At 44.6% G+C, this 12,700-nt stretch overlaps 1 protein-coding gene across 1 annotated transcript in view; it reads left to right on the top strand.

The window, feature by feature from the left end:
* The window catches only part of LOC126272930 (lachesin-like), a 2,822,604-nt gene that overhangs the window by 2,441,251 nt on the left and 368,653 nt on the right, over window positions 1-12,700 (top strand). Inside the window, exon 7 of the mRNA XM_049976227.1 lies at window positions 10,921-11,113. Within this exon, the coding sequence (XP_049832184.1) occupies window positions 10,921-11,113 (193 nt within the window). The remainder of the gene's footprint in view (window positions 1-10,920; window positions 11,114-12,700) is intronic.

Below are 12,700 nucleotides of genomic sequence, written 5' to 3'. Positions count from 1 at the left end.
GTGAAACATGGACTGTGGGAAAACCGGAACAGAAGAGAATCGAAGCATTTGAGATGTGGTGCTATAGACGAATGTTGAAAATTAGGTGGACTGATAAGGTAAGGAATGAGGAGGTTCTACGCAGAATCGGAGAGGAAAGGAATATGTGGAAAACACTGATAAGTAGAAGGGACAGGGTGATAGGACCTGCTAAGACATGAGGGAATGACTTCCATGGTACTAGAGGGAACTGTAGAGGGCAAAAACTGTAGAGGAAGACAGAGATTGGAATACGTCAAGCAAATAATTGAGGACAAGTGCTACTCTGAGATGAAGAGGTTAGCACAGGAAAGGAATTCGTGGCGGGCTGCATCAAACCAGTCAGTAGACTGATGACAAAAAAAAAAAAAAGGCAAGGGCACGAAAACAAGTCTATCCGGTACAGTAGTTATCCACCGTTCCATACAGCAACTGAATAGTGTCGTCCACCTGATATTATTCCACCACTACAAGTAGGCAATGGTACGTACTCGGTATCCGAATAAAGTATGCCCATTGTGATGCATTGCACACACGTATAGCTTCAAAAAGTAAAAGATGAGCTGTAGTGCTGTTTGATCTATTGACAGTCAGTGTTGTGCAATCTGATCACACAGAAGTTTTTTTCTATCTGTGTACGCTGGTGGAATCAAAATAAATATTTTTTGTGATGTAGAAATAACTTACAGAAATGATGTGAGTAGCATCTTCGACTGCCCCCGACATCTCGGCTGGGGTACACTCCGTCACGTTCAAGGCAGAGACACAACGCGAGATTGCTGCGCATGGCCGTTTAAGCACTCAGCTACCAGGACTGCGCCTGACAGAAAGCGAAACACGGCGTAAGCAGAAAGAAAACACAAAACGTTGCCAGCGTTAGACGTTACGGACAGTGAGACATTAAACCAAATGCAGGTGAGCAAGTACACTAGACGATCAAAAGTATCAGCATACCTGGCTGAAAATGACTTACAAGTTCGTGGCGCCCTCCATCGGTAATGCTAGAATTATATGTGGTGTTGGGCCACACTTAGCCTTGATGACAGCTTCCACTGTCGCAGGCATACTTTCAGTCAGGCGCTGGAAGGTTTCTTGGGCAATGGGAGCCCTTTCTTCACGGACTGCTGCACTGAGAAGAGGTATTGATATAGGTCGGTGAGATGTAATCGCCATCCCCGAATTGCTCTTCAACAGTGGGAAGCAAGAAGGTGCTTAAAACATCAATGTAGACTTGTGCTGTGATAGTGCTACGCAAAACAAACAAAGAGTGCAAGAAGAAAGAAAAGAAAAGACCACACCATAACACCACCGCCTACGAATTTTACTGTTGGCACTACACACACTGGCAGATGATGTTCACCGGGCATTCGCCATAACCACACCCTGCCATCGGATCGCCACATTGTGTACTGTGATTCGTCACTCCAGACAACGTTTTTGCACTGTTAGTCATCCAATATTTACACTCCTTGCATCAAGCGAGGCGCCGTTTGGCATTTACCGGCGTGATGTGTGCGTTATCAGCAGCTTCTCGACCATGAAACCAAGTTTTCTCACCTGCAGCCTGTCATATTACTTGTAGTGGATCCTGATGCAGTTTGGAATTCCTGCGTGATGGTCTGGATAGATGTCTGCGTATTACACATCACGACCCTTCTCAACTGTTGGAGGTCTGTCAGTCAACAGACGAGGTCGGTCTGTACGCTTTTGTGCTGTACGTGTCCCTTCACCTCTACAATTCAGTATCACATCGGAAACAGTAGACCTAGGGATGCTTAGGAGTGTGGAAATCTCGCGTACAGACGCATGACACAAGTGACACCCAATCACCTGACCACATTTGAAGTCTGTGAGTTATGCGGAGCACCTCATTCTGCTCTCTCGCCATGTTTAATGACTACTGAGGACTCTGATATGAAGTACCTGGCAGTAGATGGCAACACAATGCACCTAATATCAAAAAACTATGTTTTTGAAGGTGTCCGGGTACTTTTGATGACAGTGTTGTTGTAACTCTGTCCCCGTGTTATTTAACAGGTTAAAGAACAGAATTCCAAGCAAAATTTAGGCAAAATCCTCTACAGTGTCTGACAGAAAGGGTGAAATAACCAGAAGGGAAGGAGGAGAGAAAATGTTTAAGAGGATATGTGATGTTATTGTAGAGGTTACAAAATCGACTGAAATTTAGAAAGAACTTGATCAGTCTACTTACCACAATGACGTTGCGCCCCCACTGGCTTCGATACAAGCGCTGGCACTACACACACTGGCAGACGATGTTCACCGGGCATTGTGAAGAGCGTCAAAATGTCGTTGTATCTTCTCCAGAATCAAGCTGCTGTGTAACTTTGGAGCTGGTCCTTGATATCCTTCATACTGTCACTGGGAAGGATTTGACATTCGAGCTGGTCCCAAACATTTTCCATCGGGGACAGGTCTGGGGATACTGCTGACCATGCGAGTATCTCATCATAACGCAGACGCTGTCCCACATGCGGAGGAGCGATGTCCTGTTGAAGAATGGGATCATGATTCTGTAACATTAGAGGTATCACGACAAGAAGCGGGATGACCTTGACATGCCGTTGTGCTGGCAGGTTTTCTTCTGTAACTACAAACACTGACCTGAATTTATACCCGACGGCTCCATACACCCTGAGGCCAGGCATATCGGCGATGTATGTCACCAAAATGTTGGAAAAATAGGACCCCGCCTCAGGAAGCCCCCATGTCCGCCACCTGTGGTCATCCGGAGTAATGTAGAATTGCGATTCATCACTGAACACAGTGCTACCCTTTCATCCCCGCTCGTGCATCCTAGCCACAACACTTCTCCAATCGCAGCCGTTCGGGTTGTGGAGTCAACGGCAACCTACGTGGGGGACGGTAATTTGCCAGTGCAGCTGCTGTTAGTCGCCGACCAGTGGTGCGGGATGAGACAGAATGTTTGCTGAGAGTAATTGCCCTTCTTGGATGGCACACATATATGTGATGGAGTTACTGTGTCCTTGGTGCACAATAAGCCGATCCTCCCTTGTGATGGTCAGTCGATAGATACCCATACCGTCTTGGACCAGCATTGTACTGCTGAAAAACGGCATCGCGATACTACCCATGAGGTGTAGCATTTCAGGATGCAGGAAGTTCGTGACGTACCTTTCTGTCGTCACAGTCCCCTCAATATTTTCAGCCATGGACTGAAGTCATACCTGGCGGGTTTCCACATCACAACGCCAGGAATAACACCGTTGTGCCTCTCCAAAATATTGGAAAAATGTGACGTCCACCCACGTTACCACCGTAGTCACTTCGATGGGATCTGGGTACAGGAGAACCGTGGTTCCTCGCTGAACGCAGTGCGACGCAGTTGATCAGGAGGCCTTGCTTTCCGGGCACGGTATCTCTCCAAACGCGGCTGTTTGTGTTGTGGTGTTAATAACAGCCTACACATAGAATGGCGTCTCTGTGCTGACTGCTGGTTATCTCCAACCAATGGTGCGCAAAGACACAGAGTATTGCAGATAGGCCAGTACGTGTTCTTCCTTCCTTCTGGTGGTCAGATGTGGTCGTCTGGAACCATGACTACGAGTAAACTACATCTACATCTACATAGATACTCCGAAATCCACCATACGGTGCGTGGTGGAGGGTACCTCGTACCACAACTAGCATCTTCTCTCCCTGTTCCAGTCCCAAAGAGTAAAAGGGAAAAATGTCTGCCTATATGCCTCTGTACGAGGCCTAATCTCTCTTATCTTCTCTTTGTGGTCTTTCCGCGAAATGTAAGATGGCGGCAGTAAAATTTTACTGCAGTCAGCCTCAAATGCTGGATCTCTAAATTTCCTCAGTAGCGATTCACGAAAAGAACGCCTCCTTTCCTCTAGAGAAACCCACCCGAGTTCCTGAGGCATTTCCATAACACTCGCGTGATGATCAAACCTACCAGTAACAAATCTAGCGGCCTACCTCTGAATTGCTTTTATGTCCTCCCTCAATACGACCTGACAGGGATCCCAAACGCTCGAGCAGTACTCAAGAATAGGTCTATTAGTGTTTTATAAGCGGTCTCCTTTACAGATGAACCACATCCTCCCAAAATTCTACCAATGAACCGAAGACGACTATCCGCTCTGCAATGTTACACCCAAATATTTAATCGACGTGACTGTGTCAAGCGCTACAGTACTAATGGAGTATTCAAACATTACGGGATTCTCTTTCCAATTCATCTGCATTACTTTACATTTTCTATATTCAGATTTAGCTGCCATTCTTTACACCAATCACAAATCCTGTCCAAGTCATCTTGTATTCTCCTACAGTCACTCAACGACGACACCTTCCCGTACACCACAGTATCATAAGCAAACAGCCGCACATTGCTATCCACCCTATCCTGAAGACTATTTATGTAGATAGAAAATAACAGCGGTGCTACCACACATCCCTGGGGCATTCTAGATGATACCCTCACCTCCGATGAACACTCAACTTTCCCTCAAGTCTCCATGCAATTCAACACCGGCTCATTATTTTCGAATACCTCACAAATCTGGAAATTATAAGATTCGACCAACTGCCCAAGTGGAAATCCACAATGAGACCATTTCCAGTTTCAGTCAGATGATGATAACGCTGTCTCTCACGAGAACACGGCTTCTCCGTGTCCCTCACAGTAAACACTCAACTTTTGACGCTGCTAACGGCACATGCACGCTCCACAAGTCCTTGTAACAGCTCTGAACACGAACGTCGTTAACGCACTCTAGTGGCCTTTCCTACCTGTCATAGAGAATTGCAATTCGAATCTTTTGGATATTCATCGATGGTATGTATGTGTACGTGTTACATGGATACTCGATCTTTTCTGCTGCTTCACTTGTTTTGTTAGGCAGTGTATGAGGTCACTTGCTAGTTTACTCTGAACAGCCTCCTCAATATCACTATCCCAATAACTGTAAGTGATCATCGGAATATACACGCTGTTGTACTCCATTGGATGATCAGTAAATATCAAGGCACTGTTCTAGAAAAGCAGATTTGCCTGGCTGTTGTAGGCTTATGTGGGGCTCCAACACAAAGATCCTCTCAAGGTCGCCACCTTCGAGGCCGCGTAAATCTCTAACGAACTAACAATTAATAATTCAAAAGTCATCAGTCTAATTACTACCCACGACTGATTCCGTATTAGTACTGTTTTTTTTTCAAACTTCCTTAAATTTCAGTTGGAAGTGAACTCGTTAGTAAAGATCACAGGAGCAAGGAAAACTGAAATCTGCAATCAAATTTTTTTTTGCTATTTTGCAAAATTTTGAACGGAATCTCCTTCGTCGTGGAAGACCTGAAACAGTGTGGTGAACTGTGACAAACCCCGGTTTAGCACTCGGTCTGTTCCCAGAGTCACAGCTCCCCCATGCTAGTTGCCATAGGCCCTACTTTTTGTGGATCTGACTTTCACTAGCGAGCTGTGTCTCCGATGCCTAAAATTCCGGAGCACAGTGCTACAGTACATACCCGTTTGCTTGCATGACGCACTTTGCTGTAGGCACTTGCTAACTTGCAACAAGTTACAGCCGGCCGCGGTGGCCGAGCGGTTCTATGCGCTTAAGTCTGGAACCGCGCTGCTGCTACTGTCGCATGTTCGAATCCTGCCTCTGGCATGGATGTGCGTGATGTCCTTAGGTTAGTTAGGATTAAGCAGTACAAAGTTATAGGGGGCTGATGACCTCAAACGTTAAATCCCATAGTGCTCAGAGCCATTTGAGCCATTTTTGAACTAGTTACAGTTTTCCTGTTGATTACTTTGAGAGTAATTACGTCACTCGCGTGCAGATGTCTCTGTTTTCATCAAGTATGTGCGATTACTTTGCACCTTAGCGAAAGCTAACAGCCTCATGTGATGAGAAACACCACAATCGTTTAATCAGTGATTAAAGCTTCAATTAATGAACCTTGTGTTTCTCTTTATTATGAAAACATCACTGAACACTACTCGCGGCTCATGTTTGTGGTTTTGTATTATCTTATTCTTATTATTATTATTATTATTATTATTATTATTATCATTATTATCTTGTTCTTGAGTCACAGCCTCTTTAGGATCACAGGTAACCGCTTCATGGATTGTACTTCGTTCTCCTCTCTTGACCCCATCATCATTCTCTTCTTCCTTGACGTTCTTCCGAAATCTTGAATATCGTCTTTTCTTGTCCGCTCCACTGTTGACTTTCTCCTCTTCCTGTACACTTCTCTGTTTCAAACGCTGGCATATTGGTCGGTGTGTACTTGCTTCTCCAATTTTCCTCTCCTTCCATCCAGATCTCCATTTCCGTCCAATCATTCCATTGGTCAACAACCCTCTTTGTTCCTGTCTTTCGTCTTGACACACTTGTTGTTTTCCATATTCTTATCGTCATTCTATCCATGTCCCGATCACATGTGCAGCAAACACTGTCCTTTTCAGTCTGATTTCTCCTGACACAGTCCTTACACTCCATAACATTTCTCTCGTAGTATTTTACTCAGAGTTCTCGTCTCTACTTTCTCTAGATATTCTGCATAATTTCTTCCCAATGTTATCATCTCAGCTGAATATATATCGGATTCGTTTCCATTGCCTTGTGGTCTGTGATCTTTAGGTCTGTACATACAGTCTTTTTATTGTACAAGTCTTTTGTCATGCAGAAGACTAGCCTAGTCTTCTTCATCCGCCCCATTTGTCCCTCTTTGCTTCTGTTTCTTTCTGTTACATATTCTCGCACTTACCTACGTTTTTACGCGTTACGTACTTTTCCAACAGGTGTTTTTTAATCCCCTGTGATATTAAATGTCTGTCTTGTTGCAGGCGACCCTCAGTGCCTCTGGGTATCATGCTTAGGTCATCGGATTGTCTCTTTGCGTTTTCTTCCGACTTACGATCGCCACATCGCCTGCAAAGACTAGGCTGTGCACTTGGACCCTATTGCTTTCTTTGTTTACCACGTGCGTCTTTGGTATTCCTATCTTCTCTTTTATTGCTCTTCACTGTCTGAACACATACTTCGCTGTGTTGAAGAAAATGGGTAACGATCAGTCTCCCTGTTGACATTGCTCATGGTTTCAAACTTTTCCCATAGCATTCCTTGGAGGCTGAGCCTTATATTTGTCAGAATTTCCTTTGTTACTTCCCGTATACTTCCCTGTTATTTAAAGTCCTTCAAAGTGTCTATCTATCCATCAGCAGAGTATATCTCATAGTAAATGTTTAACTTGTTCTTAAATTTGAGTCTTAAACTCTATCTACCTGCATCAGTCTCCTAGTTAATGAGGGATCCAGGCAACAAACATATACCATGATACTTTCTCGATTTGGGACTGAGCAGAAAGTCCACGTAAACCTCATAGACTGGGTCGAACTCTTCACAGACTGTCACCTTTGGCTGACAGTTTACTGCAGAAGATACAACGCTTATGCTCTATGCAGTGGTTCTTCTCGGTCCTGATGGTCTAACTCATTTATGGCATTCCACAACTGGAGGGTATTCGACAGTTACCTGCCTCACGGTAACCAAGATCGCTCTTGACAGACACGAAAATGGCCCACATCTTAGACAGTGGTAGAAAAATATACTTCTAACGTTGCTTCTTCTGAATATGACCAATACTGTGGGAAATACTATCTGCGTGTGGCAAAAATGCTCGAGACTTACGTCCCACCTCATTATTCTCATCAGTTGCCCAACTCACAGTTGAACGGTGGTGCAACTTGGGTCTGATCTCCAAAAAAAGAATGGTTCAAATGGATCACTATGGGGCTTAACATCTGTAGTCATCAGTCCCCTAGAACTTAGAACTACTTAAACCTAACGTAACCTAAGGACATCACACACATCCATGCCAGATGCAGAATTCGAACCTGCGACCGTCGCGGTCAGGCGGCTCCAGGCAGCGCCTAGAACCGCACGGCCACACTGGCCGGCGTCTGATCGGCGTCTCACTGAGACCTTTCTGGTAAAATATAACATGAACGTAGGCTAAGACAGCTGACGGACTTTCAGGCTAAGATGATATGGACCTCAGGCATCAACATACAGTGTATTCCGGCAAGTTGAGCTGAATGTTGACAATTATCAGCCTGTATATAAAAATCAGTGTCAGTTTGGTTTCTACATTGAGCAACACAATTAAAGAATTAAGTTTTCGATACCCTGTAATTGACACCCATTGCGAATTAACCGGATTGTAAGGTGCTTACAACCTTCCTCTGTAATAGTGCAAAAGCGTCGCGATCCTCATTGGACTCTGATATGCTTCAGACAGCAAGATGTCGACAAATGCTAAAAAAAGTTCATGCGACATGTAAGCCCACATTGGCTCGAAATTTCTGTCCAGCCCCACCGTGGACGTGTCATTTGACGAGAAGGTCGTCACAGTCACTCTTACCCACATGCCACCCCTTCTTTTGACTCCTCTGCGATGGTTGTCTGAACGGCGACATCCAGTGCTGAAATCAAGCATTTTTCTTATGTGTGACCGAGGGAAAGATCTCAGACACAGTACAGCTTAGAAACGACGCGAAAGGGCGTCAGGAGGCAGCGTAAAGGGCATCAATGAAACCAGCCGTTTCCATAGAGCGTTGCTTCCCAGACATTTAGGGGTAGAAAATAACAGTTGTCAGTACGACGTTTTTGACAACCGTTGACTCTGCAGACAACCTCGGATGTTTAAACCCCTGTCTAAGGACATCGTGGAGCTGAATACCCATTGAACGTGAAGTGAGCCCCTTGGAGAACAGCGTGACTGGAACATTTGCTCTGGTATACAGGGTGGAACCACTAGGGGCCGTTGAAAACCATTTGACGAAATTTGAAAGTGATGCGAAGCAGGAAAACGTGCTTATACTTTTTGAGCCCTCCTGTTCACGCCCTCCATTAGCGTGATCATGGAGGATGAGACATTGAGGCAAGTGTAAATAATATCACCAACGGTCCTCCTAAGACCTCTAGTTTGGCAGCACCCTCTGCGGTACGAAATCCAATTTATTGAGAATTCAAAAAAGAAAGAAATGCCTTTACATAGACAACCTTCGAAGTAATCCTGAAACCCTGCAGACAGGCAACCACGTGACACACCTCCGATGTCAGCTGCTTGCCTGCAGGGTTTCAGGTATACTTCAAAGATTGTCTCTGTACAAGGACTTTTTTTTAAATTCTCAATGAAAGTGGACTTTTGTAACAGAGGGTGTTGCCAAACTGAGGGCTTAGAGGGACCCTTTGTCGTAGGACTCACACATGAGAGTAGCACTCCTCTATGATCACATCAGAGGGGGGCGCGGAAATGAAGGGCTGAAAAATCATAAGGACCTTTTACTGCTTCTTATCACGATCAAATTTCGTCGAATGATTTTGGACGGTCCGTAGTGGTTCCCAACTGTGCACGAGAAAAAATCAATCACGTTCAATTGCGATGCAGCCCCACACTGTCCTTAGAGACGTCCGTAGTTGTCAGCAGAGTAAACGTTTGTCAAGGACGTCATTCTGTTGCTGATCCCACTGAAAATTGTTGGTTTTGACCACAAAATGTGTGGGAAGCAACGTCCCAAGCAAAGGGCTGGTTTCATTGACGCTCTTTACGCCGCCACCTGAGGCCTTTCCATATCCTCAGTCACCCATAACAAATTCACGTGATTTGAGAGCTGCGTGTCGCCGTTCTGACGACCATCGAAGAGGAGTCAAAAGAAGGGGTGGAATGTGTGTAGGTGGGGGCGTGACGACCTTCGTTTCGTTTGACAGGTCCACAGTGGCGTTGGACAGAATTGTAGTGAAATTTGGAGCCAGTGTGACGCCATTAACATATCGTACACGTAACATGAACTTATATGCTCTGGACTTTTTTTTGCATGTGTTCACACGTTGCTGTTTGAAGTCTCGCAGAAACTAAGGATGAAGTCGCAGGGCACCACACTTTTGCATCTGTACAGAGGAAACCTGTAGGTACCTTTGACCCTACTTTCAAACTTGTATTTCGTAATGGGAGACAATTACGGGGTTTCGAAAACGTTGTCCTTTAATTGTATCGCGCCGTCTATGAACGGCACGTTCCAACGTAGCTTCAGTATTCCTCTTGTGGAACGTCTCAGGTAACGAAAGCATTCGCCATCAGAGTTGCGTTGTGGTGCAACTGTGTGTTGTCTCTCTTCATGATTCATTTTCTGATTTCCGCATCGAGGGTTTAAATTACTATGAACAGAGATCTCTCGTTGAATGTGTGCTTTGAAAACGACACAGTGTTTATCTAACGTAATATTGGTATTGGTAAAATTCATTTGAACTGAAACTTCCTGGCAGAACAAAACTGTGTGTCGGACCGAGGCTCCAATTCGGGACCTTTGCCTTTCGCGAGCAAGTGCTCTACCAACTGAGCTACCCAAGCACGACTCACGCCCCTTCCTCACAGCTATACTTCTGCCAGTACCTCGCCTCCTACTTTCCAAACTTTACAGAAACTCTCCTGCAGGAAGTGGGAGGCGAGGTACTGGCAGACGTAAAGCTGTGAGGAAGTGGCGTGAGTCGTGCTTGGGTAGTTCAGTTGGTAGAGCACTTGCCCGCGAAGGCAAAGGTCCTAAGTTCGAGTCTCGGTCCGGCACCTAGTTTTGATCTGCCAGGAAGTTTCATATCAGCGCACACTCCGCTGAAGCGTGAAAATCTCATTCTGGACTCATTTGAACTGTCGATAAGCCGATAATAGCGCATGTTTCAAGGTTTATGTTGTTAAAAAATTATAAAATGCAATGAAATACAGAAAGTATCTACTGAAATGGCCTACGGCAACTGACATGCACTTTATGGTTCTTTATTTCTTGAACACAAATTTAATAATATAGATTTTCAGCTAGCGAATGTGTTTCGTTGTTGTGTCTGGCAGACGGCGTTCCTGGAGGTGGTGATCCCACCGGACATCATCTACGAGGAGACGTCCGGAGACCTCATGGTGCCCGAAGGAGGTTCGGCGAAGCTGGTGTGCAAGGCGCGCGGCTACCCCAAGCCCAAGGTGGTCTGGAGGCGGGAGGACGGCGGCGACATCGTGCTGCGCGGTGGCCAGACCTCGAAGACCAGGGGTAAGCACAAGCCCCACCAGCACTGCTCCGCTAGAGCTGAGGCTGGCACCGGGCTGCAACCCATAAGCCACTTGTCAGAGGATCCACAGTGAGAGGCCAGACGCCATTATTTTCACGATTCCCTTCAAACAAGATTTAGCAACAAGCCCACAGTAGAAGCTTGTGAAGTGGAAAGGGTTTACACCATTTACACCACACCTGTCCAAAACTTCACGCCCTTGTCAATCATTGTCCAATGATTTTGACGGCTTCCTACAGAACGATTAAATGAAAGTTTTCCTTACAGTCTCAGAAAGAGTGACTTATGATGTTGTCTCCTGAGAATGAACCCCACTTGGCTTACTTTAGTCTCTTCCTGTAACAACGTGCATCACGATCTTCAGTGCACAACTTATCATTAAGCCACCAGCTCTTCTTATTCAAAATGGGACTACCTTCCAAACAATCAGTACCTACAAAAAGGCGCAACCTATTCCCTGCTGAAAAATACGTAACTTATTAACACAGTGCTCAGGTTTGACTGGACAAATATGAAGACTGTATGCAGAACTGGTTGCTGTGTAGCTACTGTGGTCTGAAGATGTTTAGTACATTAATTTAAATGTTCTGGTTGATATTGTTGCAGTTGTTGAGATCTTCATTCAGAAAATAACTATGGTACACCCCTCCAAGCTAGTCTATCTTGAGCAAAGGTCTTCATCTCTTCCTGTAACAACGTGCATCACGATCTTCAGTGCACTACTTATCATTAAGCCACCAGCTCTTCTTATTCAAAATGGGACTACCTTCCAAACAATCAGTACCTACAAAAAGGCGCAACCTATTCCCTGCTGAAAAATACGTAACTTATTAACACAGTGCTCAGGTTTGACTGGACAAATATGAAGACTGTATGCAGAACTGGTTGCTGTGTAGCTACTGTGGTCTGAAGATGTTTAGTACATTAATTTAAATGTTCTGGTTGATATTGTTGCAGTTGTTGAGATCTTCATTCAGAAAATAACTATGGTACACCCCTCCAAGCTAGTCTATCTTGAGCAAAGGTCTTCATCTCTACATAACTAATTTAAGCTACATCTATTTGAAATTTATTGTAGAAGTCAACCCTTCATCTCAATCGACAATTTTTTCCACCCATAGTTGTCTCTGTACCAACTTCATTGATAACCCAGAATGTGTCATATCAACTGATCCTTCTTTTAGTCAAGTTGTGCTATAATTTTTTCTCATTTCTATTCAGTATCTCTTCATTTTAATTCTGCCTATCCACGTGACTATCAGTATTTTCAAAATTTTTATGTTTCAGAAAATATTTTTGCTATTGCCAGTCCACATATTATATCATCATTATACTGAGTGATCAAAAAGTCAGTATAAATTTGAAAACTTAATAAACCATGGAATAATGTAGACACAGAGGTAAAATTTGACACACTTACTTGGAATGCCATGGGGTTTTATTAGAACCGAAAAAAGTTCACAAAACGTCCGGCAGATGGCACTGGACAACAAAACGTCAAAAACTGCGCATAACAATCATGTATAAAAGGAGCTGTAATGAGAGAGAGAATCAGATGCGCCAGCAGT

This window comes from Schistocerca gregaria, chromosome 5, assembly GCF_023897955.1.
Source record: "Schistocerca gregaria isolate iqSchGreg1 chromosome 5, iqSchGreg1.2, whole genome shotgun sequence".
Taxonomy (NCBI): domain Eukaryota; kingdom Metazoa; phylum Arthropoda; class Insecta; order Orthoptera; family Acrididae; genus Schistocerca; species Schistocerca gregaria.
Note: the sequence above shows the minus strand (reverse complement) of the source record. Positions and strands in the feature narration are given on the sequence as shown.